This window comes from Bombus impatiens, unplaced genomic scaffold (genome assembly GCF_000188095.3).
Source record: "Bombus impatiens unplaced genomic scaffold, BIMP_2.2 scf_0155, whole genome shotgun sequence".
Taxonomy (NCBI): Eukaryota; Metazoa; Arthropoda; class Insecta; order Hymenoptera; family Apidae; genus Bombus; species Bombus impatiens.
This window is the reverse complement of record NT_176574.1, coordinates 1115035-1138077: the sequence shown is the minus strand read 5'-3', so window position 1 is coordinate 1138077 and position 23043 is coordinate 1115035. Positions and strand designations below refer to the sequence as shown.

Genomic DNA, 23043 nt, shown 5'->3' with positions numbered 1-23043 from the left:
ATAAACACGTATATTTTAAAAAGATGTATATTTTTTTATAATATTGCAAATGGTATTTTAAGAAATAGTTATTTGAATACAACTGAATCAAGCATAGCTCCCAGGCACTGAACAATGTTCGTAGACATAAGTGTATCCACTTTTTCCTCTAAATGTCGTTTTGGATCTTGTTTACCCACATTTTTTATAGCTAGTTGTTCAGGTGTCATTTTTTCTTCATCTTCTAATGCCTACAAGAATAAATTCTCAAGTTAGTATATTTGATGTGAGATTTTAATTTCAGACTTAAAAAATGTGCAATATTATATATTAACACGATACCTTGTTATAATTTTTAGCAAGTTCAAGCATTTCAGATACAATATTTTCATTAAGTTTGCTGTGTTCTGAATATTCAGCAAGTGTAAGACCATCCATCCATGTTTTCTTATGTAAATTTAATAGCATTTTCTGTTCTAGTTCATTTTTACGATAGTTAATGCTAATGCTATAATAATGGCGATTTAAGCCATGAATCAATGCTTGAACTGATGGCTTTTGTAAATGACCTAAATTAGATGTAGTTTGACGGGGTTCTTGTCCTAAAACCTGCAATTTTGCATATAATATCAGCGAATATACATGAATTTAATTAAAATTAAAATTTCCATTTTTAATTTGTTAATTACCATAGTGTTAGGAGTAATTAATCTAAATGCATCGATAACAACTTTTCCTTTCACTGACTGTATAGGATCAATAACAACAGCCACTGCTCTTTCGCTAAGAGCTTCAAATGATTGTTGTGTGTTAATATCTACACCAGAGAGCCAGCATCCAAATCCTGGATGTGAATGATACCATCCTACTACCATCTCTGGCCGACCAGTTTGTTTCAGCATGTCCAACATTTTTGCTTGAAATACTGGGTCAACTGCTTCCACACTGACTCCCTAATATAAATAACATGATAATATTAAATTAAATGTTAGAAAAATATAATTTCAACATGTATTTTAACAAAATATTATACAAAATTTGGATTCTTACTGTTCCTGTTTGAGGCATAGCAAATACATCAATAACACGTACAGTGTAATCATCAACAAATTCACCAAGCATTAAACCCATTACTTCCATAGGTACACCAGCCCGTCCATGCTTAAGCATTTTTAAAAGGGCTAATGACGATATGTACACCTAACAATAATAACATAACAAAAGTGATACATTAACAAATACAAAATATGCTATTAACCTGGCATTACACACATGAACTTTTGAAACAAATGTATCGATATGATATATTTTTATGGTCTATAATTTCTTGTCGAGATAACTTAAAAAGCAAGAAGTCATAATTATAAAATATCTTATCGTGATTGAAATAAAAATTGTCAATAAAATTAGCAATCAAAGTAAAAAATTGAATAATTTTAATGATTGAGTAAATTCTACCTGCTCTGCAGTATCAACAACTGGAGCATCTGACGGTGGAGGTCCTTGGCTAAGACCTGGCATAGCACCTCCTAGTCTCAATAATCGATCCATGACTATCTATTTTGTATTTTTCGAACAACTCTAAAAACATTGTATAATAATTAATTTGGAATTCGAAATATATAAGATTCTAATCATTAAATTGGCTATAAAATCTAACACAAACCAATTATTAATGAGGTTAACTTTTGTTAACAATATATCCAAGAAGAATTACATTTATTTAGGTTATACAATATTACGTTTATTTACTTACTTATTATATTATATTTTTGATTAAAAATAGTACGATTTATAAATCATCCGTAGTATTAAGCAAACATTCCTTTTATGAACCAATGCATTGACAACTCTCAAATCTGCACACTCATGAGCGCAGTCTGCTGGAGGAACTAGCATTTATACTTATGTAGTATTGTTCATAGATGTTAATGGTAATATTTTGAATTCAACAATAATGACTGACGTTCAAACCGCACCTCGTGCTAAATATGGAGGAGGGCCGCTTAATTTAGGTAAATTTTAAATTGCTAAAATTAGTAGTGATTAGTATAAAAATAAATATATATAACTTTTAATTCCACGTATAAACAGATAAGGTTATACGTTTAGTTTTTTATACTCCTATTAAAATAAAAATTTGATAAAAATGAATATATTTTCTGAATTATTATATTCATTTCAGGTGCATATCGATGCATTTAATACAAACATGTTTTTCAGGAGATCCTGATGATAAACATTTAAGAAAGGTAGAAAAAGACGTTCTTATACCACAAAGAATGCGAGATAAAGCAAAAACCGAAAAATGTGTTGCGGAAGTTGAACGTAATAATTAATTTTTTTTGTTAATTATTATATGTATTTTTCGACATGTACTATTGTTCCTATATTTAAATTGTAGGGTTTTCAGAATGCTGTAAAAATGCTAGTGTTCTTATGACTTTCCAGTGTCAAAAGGAAAATGCTGCATTAAAAGACTGTTTATCACAATGGTATAATGATCCAGATTTTAAAGCAGAATGTACACAAGAATATTTAGATGAAAGAAGTGAATACCGGAGAACTGGTATTGCTAAAAGATTAAAAAGCAGCAGATACCAATCATCAACATAAGTTAAACATAATATGAGTTCCAAGCAATGTACATATATATATATATATATATATATATATATATATATATATATATATATATATATATATATATATATATATATATATATATATATATATATATATATATATATATATATATATATATATATATATATATATATATATATATATATATATATATATATATATATATATATATATATATATATATATATATATATATATATATATATATATATATATATATATATATATATATATATATATATATATATATATATATATATATATATATATATATATATATATATATATATATATATATATATATATATATATATATATATATATATATATATATATATATATATATATATATATATATATATATATATATATATATATATATATATATATATATATATATATATATATATATATATATATATATATATATATATATATATATATATATATATATATATATATATATATATATATATATATATATATATATATATATATATATATATATATATATATATATATATATATATAGTAGCATTATTATCTTTATTTGATCAAAATATGAATTGTTTTGCTTAAAAAGAAATAACAATTAAGCATAAATATATAGAAAAACAATGGTTCTAGATTTATACATGTATACATTTACAACAATAATAAACATGTTAAATATCAAATCAATATGAATCATCATCTTCCTCTTCTATATCTTTATGTTTAGGATTCCATCTTCGCCACAATAATTCTCTCACAGAAAATTCAGAAAGCAGATCCACATTTAATGAATCAGATGTTTGCAAAGCTGAAGATGGCCACAAAACTTGTGCAAATAATATTTCCTATATTAAAAATAGAATATAGAATATAAAATGTGTTAAATTTACAATGATATTAAAATAAACATATATAAAATATTGTTACTGAATTACCTTTGCAGTAGTTTCTGATAATCTTTCCAGTCCTAATAAACTATTCCATGTTAATTTATGCATACGTTTATCTTGATCTGTGATTAAGGTATCACTATCCAAAGTGTCTATTATTACAATGTAAGATGCATGATAAAATGGTGGTCCTTGTTTATATAATACTAAAATATTAAAAAATACTCATGTCATAAGATCTATTTGACGAATTATTCAAAATTTATAACTAATAATAAAAAGAGTACAGTACTTACAAAAATCTCCACCATATTTAAGTCCAGGTTTTACTACCCACCCTTTGCTTCGAAAGTAATGATATACAACATACTTTGATATAAAATTTTTATCAGTTTTGCAGAAAATATGCCATGCACTATCAATATCTAATAAATTACCATCAAAGTCTATTAAATTTAAACAACCTAAACCATACAAAAGAAAAAATGTTTCTTCAAATGTAAGATGAAGAGTTTCTTGAATAGGAAAACTTTCACATTCAATTTTAGGTTTAATTTTTTGTAAATAATTTTCAGTTTCTGAGTCACTATCTGGTAAGACAAGTAATTTGTTTTGAACATCTAAATTATTTTCAGTAAAACATATATCATTTTCTTTTAAACTAAAACTTGAAGGAGACTTCTCTTCATTTTCAATGGATCCTCTTTGATTATTATCAATATTGTTACACTGTTTGTTAGATTTGTTTTCTATAATAATCAATGCATCATCCTCTTTTGTGGAATTTGAAATTGTACCATCTACTTCTAACTCTTCATCAGTTTGTTGATTTTTTTTGTGTTTTTCATCTAAATGAGCAGAGTTTGTATCTATTTCAATTATATCTGGAGTATTTTGTTTTGGACTGATTTTCATTGACAATAATTCAACATCATCGTCATTAGGACTTGTAGAATAACTGTTCATAATAATAATTTCACACTTGTTTTCTTCTGGATTTGTTTGTGTGCTATTAGGTTCCATGCTAAGTTCATTAAATTGTTTTAACCATTCCTGTCTACGAAGCCATTGTCTGTTTCTTATAATTGGAGGAGCTCCATATTGTGTTTTGCCAAATGAAGGAAAGCCACGTGACAAAGAACCTTTTCCAAAAAAGCCCTATATGGATAATAATATTAAATATAGGAAATGGAAATTTATATGGTTACATGTATAGATATTTATTTGTAGATGATGATTACCATAGAATGTATTGCAACAATTTCATTTGGATCAATTATACAAGATCCTAAATCGGTGAGATGAGCAGTATATGTAGTCCATTCATCCTGATTACCTATCACAATAGGAAGTGGTAATTGTTCTGTTAATTTCACACGTCGTTTTTTCTTTGGTTCTCGTAAATTCATTTTGTGATTATATTTGATAATACTAAACTACATAACAATAATCAAACATTTTATATTGCGAGTTTTCTTAAATTTATTATTTTTATAGTATAGGTTAATCTATTCCCCATTTAGAACTCTATGCATAGATATGTATTACGGCAACACAGATTTTGCTTTGTATTAATAATTTTTTATTAATATCGTAACTTATTACTTAATACGAAGTTTTTAAACTTGTCATCAACGTAACAAAGTGTCTTCCAGTACAGAATTTTCGAATTTGAAGCAATAGTTTTTATTCCTCTTTTGCAAAAAAAGACACGACACAGGATAATTAATGTGTTTTTTGTGTTGAATCTAGTATAAAATAAATATATATTTTTTAAAATTACTGTTTATAAAATTTTAAATAAAAAACAGGAAGGGCATTGTGATGCCATCTATCACTTTTATCAGTTAAAATTTTTGCTTGCTGTTAGTGCCATTGACTTATCTTGACGTAGATGGCATCACTATGCACGAAATAGGACGCTTTGCCTTCATTACATATAATTAATTAAGTATGTAAGAAAGGAGAATAATGTTATACAAAGAATATTTCTCAGAGTTAAAGCTTTAATTAGATCCTGAGCGGCTCAGAATTCGCATTGTAAACCGTGATTATATTTTTTAATTTCATTATAAAGAGATTAGTTCCATCATTTCACCGCTAGAGTTTCAATAAATCAGAATACTTTAAAGTAATTTAAAAATCTTGTTAGTTATTCGTTCTATTATACTATCCAATCCCATACTGTCTGCTTTCGGATACCTCTATACACTCTATGCTCTATGCTCTATGCTCCGGTACCAACACTATGAACGAATGTATATTTTGCTTTTTCTTTCAAAACAATGGAAGAAATGTGCGTATAGTTCGGCATTTTAACCGCCAGAAGCGGTAATTTGTGGAGCGTATAAAATTTGACTGAATTTCTCCAATGTTTATCAGCGGTCTTCGTATTCATTTCTGTTAATAAACTTTCATTTGAGCTCTCAGAAGTTAAACAATTTTGCCTAGGAACAGAAAAATTTATATTGTTTAATTTTATCACCTGTTGATTAAGCATGATTAAACATTATATATGTATATTTCAGACGCAAATATTTCCAGATTAAATGAGGGGAATGGTATACTTATTAATATATCGCAAATAAATATTTATTTAAGAAAATTATGGAGACTGAAATTTCATGAAAGAAATGATCATGAAAAATACTAATTTCTATTGTTGCATGTGGCTCTGGAAATATTGTAACTTTATCCTCAGGGGATTTTACATTTAATAATAAATAAATCAAATATTTAAGTGATTAAATTCAGCTTGTATGTAACCAACATAATTTTGATTTATATTAAATAATGCATGTGGTTTACATTTATATTATATAACTAAATAAAATATTTAAAACATCAAAAATTTATTTATTTGAAATATGTTTGTAAAAATATATTTATAGTATAAATAATTAAGTTATTATAATGAATTGCTTACAATTAAAATAATACTATATGATTATATTTATAGGTACAAAATCTTTAATCTAAAGCTTTTTTATTAAAGTAAAATTGAAATTCAAAAAATGGAATAAAATTAATAAGTAAGCATATTGAAAATTATTAAAAACTAAAAGAAGTTTTTTTCTTTGTAAACAATTGTCATACATTTGTTACATTTATTATCTTAAGGCAATCTCTAACATTTCATTTATATCAACTATCTTTTCCCTTGGCTTCCCTAATGTTTTTCCTCTTTCACATTCTACTTTATCAATTTTTTTCCAATCATTATATAAAACTATGGGTATTCCTTTTTGCTCCAGTATTTTAGATAAACCTATGAAACCTGGTTTATTTTCTGTAATTGATAATTCTTTATTCATTAACATACCAATTTGAAATGCATTTGTCATTGTTGATAATATAACTCCTACAGGACCTGTTCCAGCCCAACCTGCAGTATAAAGTTTATCTTGAACTTTACCTGCTATATTTTTAATACGACCAATTTCTGTGTCAAATGGTATTGATGCATCTATTTGAATAGACTTATAACCAATGCTACGAAATGCTATACCACATTCAATTTCTTCGAATAATCCAGTAGGTACAGCAAATTGTGCTCGTATGTCATTACCTTCAAGTTTATTTATTGATAGTTTAATACTATGTATACTATCCGAACCTAAAAATTCTATGGGACTTCTTAAAAATATTGGATATAATTCTTTTGCCATTGTTCCTGTATTTAAGGATGTTTTTTCTAAATATTCTACCATGAGTTCAGTTAATCTTTTCCGTGGTCTTGCTAAAGTGTTAATTACTTGTTTTACATTTATAAAATCATCTGCACGCCAATAACTCCTACAGCCATCTAATTTTAATATTTCCCTGAGTTCTGCAATTGTAAATGCTGCTTGTAATGGACCTCTTCTTCCTATTAATGATACTTTACGTATTTTACTTTGTGATAATTTTTCCAATGCAAATGATGTTATATCAGTATTCTAAAAAGGCAGACTTATAAATAAATTAAAAATATATTATAAAATACATTTTATGAAAAACTTAAAACATACCTTTAATTTATCTACTGATGTTAGCAAAATTCTTGCAATATCTATAGCAACATTACCTTGTCCCAACACAACAGCTTCTTCTACATTTAAATTAATATTTAAATTACTATCTGCTGGTACTCCATTATACCAACCAACAAATCGTCGTCCCGATACTATATTATTTAAATTTTCCCCAGGTATATTCAATCGTTTATCCTCTTCTGCACCATATGTCTAAAATATAAGCAAGTAATTGTTAATATTACTATTAAGTTAAATAAGGATAATTGCATTTTTATTATACATACTAATAAAACTGCATGATAAATTTCTTGCAATTCCTTTATAGTAACATCTTTTCCTACATTGACATTTCCTATAAATTGAAAACGTGGGTTAGATGCAGTTTTCTCAAAAGTATGAATAACATTCTTCACTTCTGGATGATCTGGTGCTACACCAAAACGTACTAGACCATATGGTACTGGTAACTTCTCTAATATATCCACTCTTACATTAGCGTTTGTCTGTATCAACATTATATCATTACAATATTATTCTAATATATTGAATGTTATACATACCTTTAATAACTGTTGTGCAGCATAAAATCCTGCTGGCCCTGCACCAATAATACACACTTTTGGTACAATATGTTGAGTTGAAAATAAACGAACATAATTGTAGATTTCACCAAATTTCATAGTAAACACTTGTACTGATCTAAAAAGTTGTATCGTAAAAAATAAAACTATGTTTAATAAATATATTACTATATAACATTTTTTTAAAAAGAGGCAACCACGGATTTTCATTTTGAATCTGATTGTTGTTTTAAATAATATATTTAGAAATTAAAATTAAAATTTATACATAATTATAAATTTGTTATATTCACACTTCATATTTATATAGGTTCATCACTATGTAATATCAAATTAATTTTCAAATCTTATATTATGGCTATGGAAAGGAAGCATACACTATAAGCAGATATATGTTCATATTTTATTACATAAAAAATTTGATACAACTTTGGTATTTTGTGGAATATGTTGACTTTATGAAATGCTGTTTCAATTTGTATCTTTTTTTAATGTATGTAATATGTAATTAAAATATGTTTTTAGTATCCAATGATTAAGGTGCTCTGCTGAGAAGCACAAATTACATCCTAGAAATGCAAATAATATGAAATATAATATTGTAAGACTATAGTTGGGATACATTAATATAGTTTGTTTTACCTTCATAGAATGCTGATGAAGAAATTATTTCCAAGATAGCTTTCTCTTGTTTTTGAGCTTCAAGAGAAGCAGCATTAATTTCACTTAAGAATTGTAATACTTTAAGATTATAATTATAATGATATAGTGTGATTTTCAATCCTATATCGTCACAAACTGTAACTTTCAATGATTTGAAAGCATAACTTATAAGATAAAGCAGTTCAATACTAAGATGAGTAAGCAATGAATAGCCAAATAAAACTAATGTTGCTCCAATGTCAAGTTTTTGTAATGTATTGTATATTTCTGTGATTATTTTGTGGCTATCATAAATATCCGTATATTGAAAAATTAATACTTCATGTCTTGGTTCACAAAGCATTTCATTTTTTACTTTTTCTATACTTTCTAGAGAAGGAAATTGTATCTTGAAATTCATTTTAATAAGAATATCATCAACACCATTTTTTATTTTTAAAGCAATTCTGTTACAAAATTTAGAACTACCTATTTTATGAAATACTTTTCCAGAACGAATTTGTAATTTCTCTGGGAACTCAGTAAAGTTGTACTATAAGAAATAAGAGTTTTATATTATGAAAAAAATTTATATTCAGAAAGTATAATGTACTAAGAAATGATAAAAAGCAGCTTACATTTATGATTTCATCAGATGATACATGGATCTCAATTTTATTAAAATCATTGCAAAAACTTTCTATTCGACCTATAGGTGCCAAATGTTGTTTTTCACAACGTTCATTGTATGACCCTTGTAATGATTTTTTATGTTGATTGGTGCTGATATAATTAGACGATATAATAGCATTTCCTATGATTTGCCCTATTTCTAATTTTTTTATGTTATACATTTTTATATATCTGTCAGCAACCATACATTGAATTTGTTTTATGTTTTGTAACATTTCAGAATTATCAGAGTTAAATGAAATAATATTATTTGCTATGACTAGGCATTGTCGAAATTTAAAAAATTCACTGCATAGTATAATTCTTTCCATAAATGTACATGGAATATCACATTTATTAAAAATTGCTTGTTTAGGACCATATTCGTAATGTTCTCTGAGTTTTTCTAAATAAGGTGAGATAAATGTTGGTCCCTTAAAGTTTGTACATACAACATACATTTCTGAATTTCCTTCTTTGCTCGTTGCTGGCTTTGTTATACTGACATTAGTAAAACAACAAGATAATAGGTAAATCAGGCAAACTGTATTACACTCGAAAATAGTAAAAATTTTTAATAAAAAACTGCCTCCAGTAGATAATAATTGTAAGGCAGCTACAGTTTCACAAAAATGCAAATGTAATAGAACATTTTCTTGTTCTGCTGGAACATCTGTACAGTCCACACTACCGTCAGCAGTAATTAAGAATATATTACAATGTGATTCTGATAATTCTACAAGTTTATTTAAGTTCTTTAAATTCAAAAGATTTCCAGTATTATCTTCTCCAAAAAACCAATGATCTAATGTATGTCTTATGAATCTATCATCATCAATCATTATAGATGCTGAATTACCCTCGTAATATGGATTTAAGGTCATAGCAAGCCAGTCCCATTTAATATCAGGAACATTTGTTTTTAACCAATGATTTAAAGATGTAATAAAAGCTCCAGGTGCTTCGCATAAATGGATAGATCTAAAGTACGTATCATTTGCACGAATGTAATCCACTGGTATTAAAGGAAATGACGATACTATTTCATAGAATTTACACCATGCTTGAGTTAAAAGTTCTGGTTGAATATGGGTTCTCAATTGCATGATAACCTTTTGTGCACTGTTTCTTTCTCTTGTATGTAATTGCCATTGATCAATATCATAATTATTTAAACAATTCTTTGTAGCATTCAATTCATTTTTTATCTCTTGTAATTCATCGATTGTCCATGGGCAATCTTTAAACATTGTTGTTGGTTCAGGCAGTGTATAGCATTCATTGTTTACAATAGAAAAATGTTTATTAAATAAATTATTTACATGATCGTTATTTGTAAGTAATACCTGCTGTTTTTCTAAATCATATGCCTTTGCTTCCATTATTAAATCAAGTCATTGATTTAGGCTTATTCATATAATTTTATATAATTGCTTTTAGATAAATTTAAAATATAAAGTAGGAATGTGTACGTGTGCGTATAACAAAATTAGAATTATAAATATGTAATACTTAATCTTTTAAAAAGAATTGATTTTTTTTCGAAGGTTTGAGGTTAAGATTTTCGTATGTAATTGTTTTGGCTGATCTCTTATTTTTGACAGATGCAATTAATCCTCACCTTTTTACAGCATGAAAATGAGTGCAATATTTTATCTAGTTAACAAAATTGACAAAAGAAATTATATTATTTCGTTTCATAAATGCTATAAAAATACTACACTATAATATTTATACATTGTTAACACTATTTTTACTTCACAGTTTGACGTACTTAATTAATATTTCAAAATAACCACGTATAGATATAATTTATTATATGTTCTATAATATATAACTACATAATTTAAATAACACTTAAGATCAACATAGACTAGTAACGTATGTAAATATATACCTACGTATAAATACTTTATTTCAACGGAAACATACGTTATAGCTTATAAGACAAGATATAAAATGAAGATAAGGTAAGATTAAACATAAAATTAGATAATTTAATGTAAATATTTTATTAGTACTTTATGAATACTTTGTAAATTTCATTTCATAAATAATATTTTACAATTTTCTCGCATTTTCTCGCACGAGGCGTTACAATATTATTTCAATGTTGAAATTTATTGGTATGATAGAATCGAACTTAAATTTTTAAGTTCAAGATCACTTCAAGATTATAATGTACTATACTTATAGGGCGATGAATTCATCTCGACATCAGTTATAATCCAACCAGATTAAAACTGCACGGTATAATTTGTAAACATACGGCTGACCTTTTAGTATATATTTATATGTTTATGTGTTTAGTAAATTTTTTAATATATCTTTGCTGTAAAAAATTTGTTGATGCAATGACAGACACCGAACGATGTGAAATATTTGTGTTTTGCTTCTCGCACTTTATATAAAATTACATATATGATAATGTAACATACAAAATATTTTTTAATAATAGTAATTTATTTACATAGCAACGTATATTACAGTTATGTATTGTAACATCAACAGATATACATAAATGATGATGCGAATGATTTTAAGCGAAATACATGTCATGCGATTCTTCATTATTTTAATTGACCAGAAGATACAGGAAATTAATCGATTTCTACGAATTCCAAAATCTTCTGATTAGTTCTAAATGTTGATTAAAATTATTTGGATTTTGCGCGTTTGTCGTCCTGTCACTTTTTCTTGTATCCCAATTTCCGCAATGCCTTCAGATCCACATCGCCATAGTAGTCTTCGCTATGAAATTTATTATTTATAAGTATACTTAAATGCATACTTGAAGTTATAAAAATACCCTTTATATGGTTTAATAGAGAAAAAAAATTATAAAAAAGGGAGAAATTAATACGTTAAGTGACTTACAATATGATTTGTTGCAGAATATTGAATTTCACATCTTCGATTATATATCAATGAATTATATCTTTCCATAGATGCATCATAAATATATTTAGTGCATTAGGTAATTACGATAAAGTGTTTGTAGTGTTTAATACATTCACAAAATTCACCATATGAAATTTGTTATAGTTTTAACAAACATGCAAGAGTTAGAATTACAACAATAAATTTCCAAAAAAACAAGCAAACACGAAGAACGTTTACGTGATAGGATGAGAGATTAGGGTTTTGAGAAGCACATAAACCACTTTTTTTTTACGAATTTTTGTTCCTTTTATTTTACGAATTTTTCACATTACTTAAAAATATACGGACGAGTCTAGCTTACGCAAGCATACTTGACCGAGGCCAAGAGTGTGTGGAGGTAAGTTCGAATTGAGAAAATTTCGAAAAAAGAACTCCTCATCCACTGAACTTTTTCATCGAATTTCCGTTTCTCAGAACCAGATTCAGTGAACATGTTGCGATTTAGACGATACACAGATCGTGATTAACGAGCTTGCCGCCGTTTCCGTTTTAAATCGTATGTCTTACGATAGCGAAGGGGGTGTGAACAGCAAATACGAAGGAGAAACAAAGTGGCTAAATGATGATAAGAGGCAAGAAAGAATGATAGAAGTTATCGATGAGACGATACGATTGTCACTCGAATTATTATCAATTCGAATTTCAATATATAGAATACGCGTCTCAATTTTGATCATCGAAGTGCCTGATGCGGAACGAAGATGGGCAAACATCGAGGATAGATAGACTTTTCCACGCGTTGATGGAGGTAAGATCAGTCCTTTAATCATTTCCACCATTTTACCCGATGCAATTCCTTGTTTAAATAATTACGCGACCGAGAACAAGAACTGTAAAGGAGCATTCAGACGATCAGTATATCGTCAATATTATTGTCAATATTTGAGGTTCTTGACGTTATCGTGCGGAAGAGATCCTCTAGACGATCAATATATACTGTGAATACAATGTTGAGAACCTTAAATATCAACAATGATATTGGCAATAATATTGTTCGGTTGAACGTTTCTTAAAAGCAACGCGTGGAGAATTACTAGCTAATCGCGCGTTGCCATCGCGTCGGCATCGAGGCACACGGATGAACGTCAACGCGAGTGCAGGAATTTGACATTTACTCTCCTCGCTACTCCTCAGTCCTCGGAAGAAACATCTCACGGATTTCTAATCGTGCAATTCCTCCGGGATCCGAGTCAAATCATCGAATACGAAGCTATAACCGGATATACAGAGGTCGGTCGTACGTATGTAGAAAAATTTGGCTCGAATGGGAACGCAAGAAACGAACGTAACCGATTAACACTTTTGGCTCCTGGCGCTATTATATATATTTCGAAATATCGAACATCAGGATCGTTCGTTCGAGATTGTTCTGCTCGGCTAGGTGTGTTTATGTCTGTATACGCGTGTATCATTGTTTCTGCATATGTGTGGTGTAATAGAAAAGTAGGCGAAGGAGAGTTCTGGTAAGGGTATTTGAAGAATGGTGAAACGTGAAAGAGGTGAAGAAAGGAGGAGAGGAGAGGAGAGGAAAGAAGATGAGAGGAACCAGATGGGGGAATCAAGAGAGGGGAGATAGATTAGAAATTATTCTTGAAGGGGTGCGTTGGGCCTCGCAGGTGCCGATGGGGGCCTTGGTTTGCCTTGAGGAGGCTTCCTGGTCTCGCCTGAATTTTGAATTCCGGCAAGCAGCTCGCTCTTCCTGATGCTCTTTAGATCCAGGTCACCGTAGTAATCCTCACTGTGAAGCAGAACACCGGGAAAAATCCGGGAGTTAGGACATGCATGACGTGCTACCTCGCGTGCAGCCTCGTGTCTTTTTTTTTACAGTTAATCACGTGTACGTGAGAAGGAGTGATTACGCGACCGGATCTGTTTAGTACGCGGTGCGTGCGTGCTTAGAAGACGCGTTGTATAGCCCGTTCCCGAAAATGTGTGTTACGAATACGATATCGAACGAATACTTTTGAGCGTCATTTATATGTATATTATCCGTTCAGGTATGGAAAGGTTCCGTAATGGGTATTTATAGCATTACATTTCCCGACAAAGTACATCAAGTAATTTCAATAGAACGATACCATTACAAATTGTAGATATTATATTAATTAATTACATATGTTAGAAACTGTTGTTAATTAACGATATTTATTGTTACCCTGATAATATTCGTCCATCATCGAAACGTACGTTTCATTCAAAATGTTTCGTAGTATTCATCGGGGTAATTAAAAGAGAAGGTAATACAAACAAAATAGTACATAAAAGTATTTACTGGGTACCTTATGTTTTGTATGTTCATGAATGATACAAGACCGTCGCCTTTACTATCTTCACTAATGTTTACTTGTTTTTCAACGAGCAAATTAACATCTACTTATACCTTTAACACGTTTCGATTATATGGCTTTCACACACGTTATTCCTGTCCCCAAGAACGATTATATAAATATTATGTTACCAACATTTGGATGGCTGTTACGCAAAACCTATCTACCCGTTATGAGAGCAAGGTGTACCGTGAATATCCGTTTAATTACGTCACTCGAAAAAGGTGAAATATCTTACGAACTTTTAACCATGCGGCTAAGTTTTAAAGACTATAATCACCGTGGGTCTATCTGGTTTATCCAGAATTTGCCTTTACGTAACACCTAGTCGCAAAGCTTCCTGATCTGTTTAAATTTACGTGACAGTCTCCCTTCTTAACTCTTTTTAACGCTATTACTCAAAGCTTGGGGCGACAAAAAGTATACAAGGAAATTTACGATCTACTTGTAAAAACAAGGACATTTTTTTCGTTGTTGTAAGCGAAGGAAACTTTGTTAATGACAATCTATTCGTGCAGACATTTGAATATACTATGTTCAGGAATGCATTTTCTCTTATTCCAATAACGTGTTTCATAGCACCACAAATTCCTTCCTGTAACTTTGTCGCAAGGTCCCTAACGTATTTGGAAAGTACTCAAGCAATTTATCATAGAATTGAAAATGGAAATTGCCTACTTTTGTTTTTGGCTTCCGTTTAATATCAACTAAATCAAATTACAGAGTTGAAAAATCGAAAAACAAAGATTGTTCTTCCGATTTCATTCCCAAACAAATTAATCGATTAAAACGATTTAGAAAGATGAAAGATTAACAAATGAAGTTATTAACGTTAAACGGTGAACTACACTATAATTAGACTGCGGATATTTATGCAAATTCATATTTTTATGAAATGAAATCTCAGTAGGAATTTATTTCACCTATTAAATATTATATCGAGTAATTTAAATGAGATATTTTATATATTTTTGTATATTAACTGCATTCACGTAAATTTGTGAACCTCTTTTAAATCTCTCAGAAATGTGTAAACAGTCGCAGTCTAATTATAATAAAAGAAATAATTATACAAGAGATAATTACAATAAAAGGGGAAAATTGACTTACCATCCAGGGACGTCTTCGGGGTCTTCGCAGGCACCGCTGCCATCGGCGTCGCCGATCTTGAAGACAGTTCCGATCGGGCAACCGTATTCCCTAGCGATACCTTCCAGACATATGTAATATTTTCTGCAGTCCTCAGGATGGGCGTGTCTGCTGAAGCTGCCGGATGCTCCGCTCACTTCGCCCGCGGCCGGACACGTGAAACCTCCTGCGACCTCTGTGTAACGCGATAAACGCATAGAGTATGATGTGATGGAAGAGAGAAAGGTGTCGCGTCGCCATAGCTACTTGGTTCGCGATCGTACAGGCCATGAAACACCACCAAGGGCCAAGTGGAAGAAGCCGGTGAATGGCGAAATAAGGCTACGACTTTGAATCGTGCCACGCGAATTAAGAGGATACCGCGCAAGGAAATACAGGATGCGCGTGGGAATAAATCGCCAGGTATCACTGCACGTATCGAACGATGAGCAACGCAACCAACGAATAATATAATATCGTTTCAAGGAGAAACGAGAATCGTCGATAGTTAATTGATTTTCAGTGAAAGTCTTGCAACGTATTTGTATTAGTTCGAAGAGAGTACAGATTCTAATAATTTATAAAGTTTCTTTATGGAAGATGTTAAAATCGAAGGACAGGAAAATTATACGACGATTAAAAACATATCAATCCATGAAAAAGGATTTCCTTGGTGTTTTTCTGGAATTCAGTTAACTCAAAATCACCAAAAAGTCTGAATAGGGTCAAACCAAATTGACAACAAGAAAGATATCCTTATAAAGGCAATTTAAACGACGAAAAAAGGAGTGTTCGATGTAGGATCACGTAAAGAAGTATCGGAACATACCTTCGTTCTTGCATTCAGGTACTTGATCGGCCCACATACAGACTCTGGCTTCACGGTCGTAAGCGAGTCCAGGACTGCACTGGTATCTGGAAGCCTCTCCGTTCCAGCAATTCCAGAATACGTCGCATTTCTTTTCGTCGGCGAAGATACCGTAGAGGCGAGGACAATGCGGCGTGCTAATCGCTGGTTCGAGCTGTGTCCTGTCTCCGCAATCTACGTTGTGGAGGTAGTCGCAATTTTCAGTGAGGAACTTGCTGTCGCTTGCGTCGAAGGCGAGTCCGTTGCCGCAAGTTTTCAATTCCGCGACGTTGTTATCGCATTTCCAATATTTGTCGCAGGATATATGATGAGGATAGAAACCAAAATCGTCTGGGCATTTGAACGATTCTTGGGCGGTTGTGCCTGCAGTTGAAAAAATGTATTATTATTATTAACGTGAAATCGGAGAAAAGTAGAGAGGATAATCTAATCAATGTGAAAATTTCGCTCGTTTTTTATATAGAGAGCAGTCGCAAGGAATGTCGCTGTAATAGCGAAACAAACAAGGAAATTCTTGTCGTTCCTTGTATTACTCGACCTTGCATTAGGAATGGTTTAGGAAAGTCGTGTTTTACTATACCTATATAGCGGCGAATGTAGAAATATCGATTAATTTTTGAAGCAATCGTAAAGAAGGTTGTTCAAGTAGTAAAACTAACAACGAGCAAATGTCAGTCAAGTTAAAGGCAGTCGCTGTAATTCGAAATACCAAGCCAATTACCGGAGTCAACTTTCAATTGCGTCGATGGTTATAGTACAACTATAAACCAACTATTTATTCCTTTAAATAATCCTAAATTGGATATTTCTGCGTTGAAATCGTCTAATCGTAGCTAAAGTTTTCAAGACGGGAATGATCCGTTGAGAAAAATGTGTTTTGCGGTTACACCCGATATAACGCTTTAATCGTGCCAGGGATCGTGGTAATCGCGTTCAATTTTACCGTTTGCTGGATATTGCTTTCGAGAGAAGATTAAACAATAAAATTGATCGTCGACCGCAAGACGCTAATCCCCATCGTTGCGAGCATCTTCTTCCACTTCCTTCATCTAGCTCTATACCTTCCCTGCGCCCCTCCCTTCACATTTCTAATCGCGTTTCAAGAGGGAAAAGCATGGCAGGGAGACGATAATGTGTATAGATCGTCGACACCGTTTCAGGTATTTATTATCGATGGTAATGCCGCCTTTTTGTCGCGTATTGTCCTCAGGCTAGAAATTACCCCTAATAATCTGTTGTTCTTTTCTCGTGGCATATGATGTCTGAATAACCTAAACGTCTTATGTAAGGACACAAAGTGACTTTCGCCAGGCGCTTTCACTTTGGGGTCTAGAGCCAGACCCAGCAGCAGCCGCAACACCAACACGACTCGTGACTGGGCCCTCCCAGCATCCCGTTCACTCGATTCTCCTCTACACGTTCCCCTTTCGTATGTGTGTGCTCTCTCTCTCTCTCTCTCTCTCTCTCTCTCTCTCTCTCTCTCTCTCTCTCTCTCTCTCTCTCTCTCTCTCTCTCTCTCTCTCTCTCTCTCTCTCTCTCTCTCTCTCTCTCTCTCTCTCTCTCTCTCTCTCTCTCTCTCTCTCTCTCTCTCTCTCTCTCTCTCTCTCTCTCTCTCTCTCTCTCTCTCTCTCTCTCTCTCTCTCTCTCTCTCTCTCTCTCTCTCTCTCTCTCTCTCTCTCTCTCTCTCTCTCTCTCTCTCTCTCTCTCTCTCTCTCTCTCTCTCTCTCTCTCTCTCTCTCTCTCTCTCTCTCTCTCTCTCTCTCTCTCTCTCTCTCTCTCTCTCTCTCTCTCTCTCTCTCTCTCTCTCTCTCTCTCTCTCTCTCTCTCTCTCTCTCTCTCTCTCTCTCTCTCTCTCTCTCTCTCTCTCTCTCTCTCTCTCTCTCTCTCTCTCTCTCTCTCTCTCTCTCTCTCTCTCTCTCTCTCTCTCTCTCTCTCTCTCTCTCTCTCTCTCTCTCTCTCTCTCTCTCTCTCTCTCTCTCTCTCACGTACACGCATACACTTTTCGTCCTCTGTAATTTCGCCTATACTTACAAGCTCGCGACCCTCTCGATCTCGTGTGCGTTGCATGTTCACTTTCATTTTTCTCGGGACCGATCCGGCTATCAAAAGTCGCGTCTCGAATCCGACAAAGTAGCCCCGTAATCGGAACCGCTCACGATATCGTTGGCCGTAGAACGTATGCACGTTGGTCGTTTTATAAACTTTTTAGCTCTTTGGCCCCCAAGAGTGAATTTTTGTGCTCGATCGCGATGGTAGTGGATGATAAAAAGAAGGGTCAAGATCTGGGCCAAGGTTATCCTGTTGCAGTCAGAGGAACCCAGGGAAGGGGAGGAAAAAAGAATGGAAACGCGTGTCGAGAAGGTTTCTCTTTGCACGGAAATTGAACACGCCTTTCGATCTCGTTTCAACGGTATGTTTCGTTTGGAACACCGAGAAAGTCGATAATAACCGTCTTCGATAACTATTTTCAAATTGTTGGCACGTCGTTTGTACAGTGGGTATTCTCCGATCTACGATCGTACGCGAAGAGCGATAGAGTAAAGGGAAATGCAGAGAAGTTTCTAGATATTTTACTAGTACGCGGTGTTAACGGGAATATTTTGATACGCGATATTGGTTGTACTGGTAGCTTGTACTGGTCAGACGTAGAAATTAGAGTTACTGGGGGTATTTAAAGATTTGTAAGTAGGTTTCTTCCTGGTTATCAATCGCATATTAAATCGACCTGCTTTATATTCTTTATGGTAGATATTCTGTTAAAAAATATGGTAAGATGGATACAGTACTCCAATTTACAGATGAAATTACAGATAAAACACTTTTCAAGCATCGATAAAATTCCAATATTAAACACACGAGGAATAAACTTTCTGTTCGAGAGAAATTCATCGAAAATGAATAAATCTATGTTAATATACCGATCGTGTACAAATTTCAAGATTTACGTTAACAAGATACCGGGTTCAAAGAAATATGTTAACGATGCTCGTAAAACATTGAATTAACGATTTCGTACACAGGCTTTTCCGACCATTTCGTTTATTCGTTTCGTGAAACGACAAGTATCGTGTTTATCGTGACAATCGCGACGAAAGAAGAGTGCACTCTCTTCCCGATCCACAGGCATATGTCACACACTTAGGTCCTCCACTTCCGATAAAATGATCGTGATCGTCCTCGAGTAACACTTTCCTCCCCCGTTTCTTTCTCCTCGATAACATTTCCATTTTCTCTATTCTCCACCCTCTTATATCCTCCTGCTCGTATCTCGCGTTTATTTCGGGTACGTACCGGCGATCAGAATGGCAGCTATCACGTAGTACGTCCTCATGGTTACGAATGCGTGTGTCCCGCGTGGTACAGAGATCGGATTACTCTTCTCTCCCGAGTGGCGGTAACAAAATTTGATTATTTATTTAAGAGGGAAAAAAAAACTATTATCACAATTTGCGTGCACAGGCTCCACCGCGCAGAGAGAACTCTGTGTTTGCGCCCTGTCGTTCTCCACCTTTATATAAGTCATTGGTCACGTGTTGTTCCTCTTCCACCTCCTTGTAGAACCTCCTTCTCTTCTCCTCGTCACTTCAAGAAGAGGTAACGTCTATACCTCGCCACGTTTCTTCTCTCCCTCTCACGCCCTCTCTTTCTCTTTTTCGCCAACCCGATCTCCCTTTCCTTTTTCCTTTATTCTCCTCCACTGAAAATGCCATCCAAAGACTTAACAGAGGCCCGGTAATAACGTCTGCCACGTTCTTTCTTCCCCGTCCCCTTCTCCCCAGTGCTCATCCGTTTTGCCCCATCCTACTGCCTTAAATGCTAAAATAATTTTTTATCCCCAATATCATCCGTACCTCTACGAATCCGTTCTTTTTCTACTGCTTTACCTTATTTTTCGACTTTTGTTCTTGGCCGTTGTTTGAATACTCGCGGGACCAGTTTCGATCCAGGCTGGTTTTCACGCGAACCACCTCAAAATTCATTTGGCGATAAAAATCGTGAAGGTTCGCTTTGTTCCATCAGTCGACGAGCATCCAAAAATTTTCTACCAACTGATTACTTTAATTCGATCGTAAGAAATTCTACTTTATAATAGAGAATACAGGAAAATATCTCCAAAGAATTTGGGCTAAGACATTCTATTCTTAAAATATCAACTCTCGAAATAATTCTGCGATTATTATATCACACAAATGACAGGATTCGCTAGCGGAATAGCATATTCCATTAAAATATTACATCCAATTCTGTATAACATGCGATCGTCGATAAATATTATCCGCTGATTGATTCTAAACAGTTACTATTCCGTCTATTGTTATTACATCGATTTGTTCGCACGTATAAGGCGCGTATCTAGCCATCGAAATTCGTCGAACTCCTGCAGGTGCGACTGTTTTCGTACACAGTCAGCGTACTGGTGCGGTCGTACAATATGCAGAATACTGACCGATCGCAACGTGATTATAATAATAATAATCGTAAGGCTGAGGCGACTATTCGATATAAAATAACGGAGAAGGCTGGAAGGGGGCGAAGGTCGAACACGAGCAACGTGACTCACCGTGACACCCAGCTCCCATACGCCACCCTGATCGACATTCCGACAGAGGTTATTCCATAGCAGCCAGTTTAGTTGGTCGTTAGCTTAAAGGTTTGGAGCTTCTGGAAACAGGCTAGTTAACATTTTCTCTAAGGTTTTAAATATGAGAAAAGATCGTATCGATATGCACGATCAGTTTCATGTTAAATATCTTTCTAAAACATTGTTAATTCCAATGGCAGTTCCAATTTAGACATTACAACGTTCTTTTAGTTTATTAAAATGAACGCAGGATTGAAATGTAAATATTCGAATATCGTAGCAAAATTAAATTCTCAGTTATATACTAGGAGAGCAGATGGAAGTATAGGTAGAAAGGTAGATAAATGAAACATTTCAGCAAAATGATAGAACTTTTTAAGGGTTTCGGGTGTTGACTGATTGTACGAATACATATTATCGATATATAGTGTTTATCGATAACTGGAATTATCTAATTCGTGAAAATTCTACGAGTTCGGTTGGAGTTAGGTTTCATATACAGCTGAATCGAGCAACCATTGACATTTATTTCCTTACATCACCCATTCGCATTTCTGGCACTGTTGCGTTTCTTCTATAAGAAAGTCCCAAGAATTTTGCAATTGTTTCATCACTTTTCTCTTACACTTTGCGGTGAAGCTTGGTTGTGATCGGGTGAGAGCGTAGATATTTTGAAAGAAATCGATCACTAAACGATCGCTAAACAATCTCTGAATTTTTCTCAAAGAGACATATCGATATTAGTTTAATATTATAATTAATAATCCAAATATTATAATTAATTATTATTTTGGGTTAATTACGAAAGCTTCTACTATAATATCTTCATAAGCTATTCGTATCACATGCTTTTGATGACAAATATTTTCTTCAAAATTTTTATGTTTTCTATATTATGCTAGATTTGAAAATTTCTAAGAATAAGTAAAAAATTAAATCACACAAATTTCTTAGCCCGACAGAAGCTCGCGTCTTCGTCGCATGGAATTTTCGAAATTTCACATTGCTCTAGAAAAAAATCAGTAATCGAATAAATGCAGAGCTATTCTAATTCAATGTATTTCCGAGGACACGGTTTCAATCAAGGCAGACAGGCGCATGTTAATGCCGGACGCTTTCGACAACAACGGAACTTTCTCGCTCGGCTTAATCCAGTTTCTCGAATAAATCGCATTGCCCAGCTTGGTATTTACGTTCATGTCCATGATCGAACAGTCCAAAGAGGAATAAATAAGTTTATCGTGATATCGTAGATTGATTGACCTTGGAGTAATTGGAAGTAAAACGAAGACGAAACCTTACGAATATCGTATTCGTTTCCAAATATAATTTCAGGTAGAAACTTTTTTTATTAATGAAATGTATTAATGAAATATTTTCTGACCACACACATTGTTAGGATTTGTTAAGCAAGATAGTCGATATAGCGATTGAAATTGCGTTCAAAATATTCTTTATGATAAAATTGTCCAGGTTTTGTTATGGAAGGTCATAACCAAGGCCGTGGTCATGTGGATCAGTTACGACCATGAAAGTGGATGGAAATCAAAACTGTAAGGTTACAGTCTTATTAATTAATTCGCAGTCACGCCGATGCGGCGAACGGAGTTTCACGTTTACGCGTGTAGCTGTTACGACGAGAAATAACATTTTTGCGGTTCGTCGCCATAAGGAAATTGCCCGTTAAGTACATGGCCTGTTACACTTTTCTTATTGGTCGTGTTTCCGACGAAAGCTTACAAAGATTGAGATAAAAGTTTGTTATACGTTGACTT

At 32.6% G+C, this 23043-nt stretch overlaps 6 protein-coding genes and 1 long non-coding RNA gene across 11 annotated transcripts; 2 read left to right on the top strand and 5 right to left on the bottom strand.

The window, feature by feature from the left end:
* Positions 1-11: 11 nt before the first annotated feature.
* Positions 12-1887, bottom strand: LOC100742704 (26S proteasome non-ATPase regulatory subunit 14). The gene is made up of 6 exons (XM_003487460.4): positions 1736-1887; positions 1438-1560; positions 1030-1179; positions 669-932; positions 322-588; positions 12-230 (listed from the first exon to the last, which is right to left on the bottom strand). The coding sequence occupies exons 2-6, from the start codon at positions 1528-1530 to the stop codon at positions 69-71; spliced, it is 936 nt and encodes a 311-aa protein (XP_003487508.1). The 5' UTR covers positions 1531-1560; positions 1736-1887; the 3' UTR covers positions 12-68.
* On the top strand, positions 1859-3608 carry LOC100743424 (COX assembly mitochondrial protein homolog). 3 transcript variants are annotated; one of them, XR_004461244.1, is made up of 4 exons: positions 1859-1994; positions 2203-2307; positions 2384-2657; positions 3158-3306. XR_004461244.1 is itself a non-coding variant. In XM_033319537.1 (4 exons), exons 1-3 carry the CDS (start codon positions 1937-1939, stop codon positions 2593-2595), a joined length of 375 nt encoding a protein of 124 aa, XP_033175428.1. In that variant the 5' UTR covers positions 1859-1936; the 3' UTR covers positions 2596-2623; positions 3347-3608. The 3 variants fall into 3 exon arrangements, 1 of the variants encoding a protein (XP_033175428.1); XM_033319537.1 differs by lacking the exon at positions 3158-3306 and adding an exon at positions 3347-3608 and having other exon boundaries at positions 2384-2623; XR_004461245.1 differs by having other exon boundaries at positions 1864-1994; positions 2165-2307.
* LOC100743180 (tRNA-splicing endonuclease subunit Sen2) lies at positions 3229-5390 on the bottom strand. 2 transcript variants are annotated; one of them, XM_024365967.2, is made up of 5 exons: positions 5115-5390; positions 4751-4845; positions 3806-4667; positions 3555-3715; positions 3229-3464 (listed from the first exon to the last, which is right to left on the bottom strand). In XM_024365967.2, the coding sequence occupies exons 2-5, from the start codon at positions 4751-4753 to the stop codon at positions 3303-3305; spliced, it is 1188 nt and encodes a 395-aa protein (XP_024221735.1). In that variant the 5' UTR covers positions 4754-4845; positions 5115-5390; the 3' UTR covers positions 3229-3302. The 2 variants fall into 2 exon arrangements, with proteins under 2 accessions (XP_024221735.1, XP_003487512.1); XM_003487464.4 differs by having other exon boundaries at positions 4751-5390.
* A 106-nt stretch (positions 5391-5496) lies between these two features.
* LOC112212410 lies at positions 5497-6109 on the top strand. Its single transcript, XR_002946235.2, has 2 exons — positions 5497-5805; positions 6038-6109. It is a non-coding gene; the product is annotated as an uncharacterized LOC112212410 (long non-coding RNA).
* A 490-nt stretch (positions 6110-6599) lies between these two features.
* On the bottom strand, positions 6600-11336 carry LOC100742822 (NADPH:adrenodoxin oxidoreductase, mitochondrial). The gene is made up of 5 exons (XM_003487461.4): positions 11042-11336; positions 8086-8224; positions 7810-8028; positions 7520-7735; positions 6600-7447 (listed from the first exon to the last, which is right to left on the bottom strand). Exons 2-5 carry the CDS (start codon positions 8203-8205, stop codon positions 6620-6622), a joined length of 1383 nt encoding a protein of 460 aa, XP_003487509.1. The 5' UTR covers positions 8206-8224; positions 11042-11336; the 3' UTR covers positions 6600-6619.
* Positions 8488-11042, bottom strand: LOC100743301 (cap-specific mRNA (nucleoside-2'-O-)-methyltransferase 2). The gene is made up of 3 exons (XM_003487465.4): positions 9387-11042; positions 8749-9301; positions 8488-8675 (listed from the first exon to the last, which is right to left on the bottom strand). The coding sequence occupies exons 1-3, from the start codon at positions 10800-10802 to the stop codon at positions 8578-8580; spliced, it is 2067 nt and encodes a 688-aa protein (XP_003487513.2). The 5' UTR covers positions 10803-11042; the 3' UTR covers positions 8488-8577.
* Positions 11337-11862: 526 nt separating the features above from the next.
* On the bottom strand, positions 11863-20199 carry LOC100742211 (protein obstructor-E). Of its 2 annotated transcripts, none has more exons than XM_012382657.3 (4): positions 19978-20199; positions 16648-17049; positions 15801-16014; positions 11863-12171 (listed from the first exon to the last, which is right to left on the bottom strand). In XM_012382657.3, exons 1-4 carry the CDS (start codon positions 20015-20017, stop codon positions 12108-12110), a joined length of 720 nt encoding a protein of 239 aa, XP_012238080.1. In that variant the 5' UTR covers positions 20018-20199; the 3' UTR covers positions 11863-12107. The 2 variants fall into 2 exon arrangements, with proteins under 2 accessions (XP_012238080.1, XP_003487504.1); XM_003487456.4 differs by lacking the exon at positions 11863-12171 and adding an exon at positions 13686-14101.
* Positions 20200-23043: the final 2844 nt, after the last annotated feature.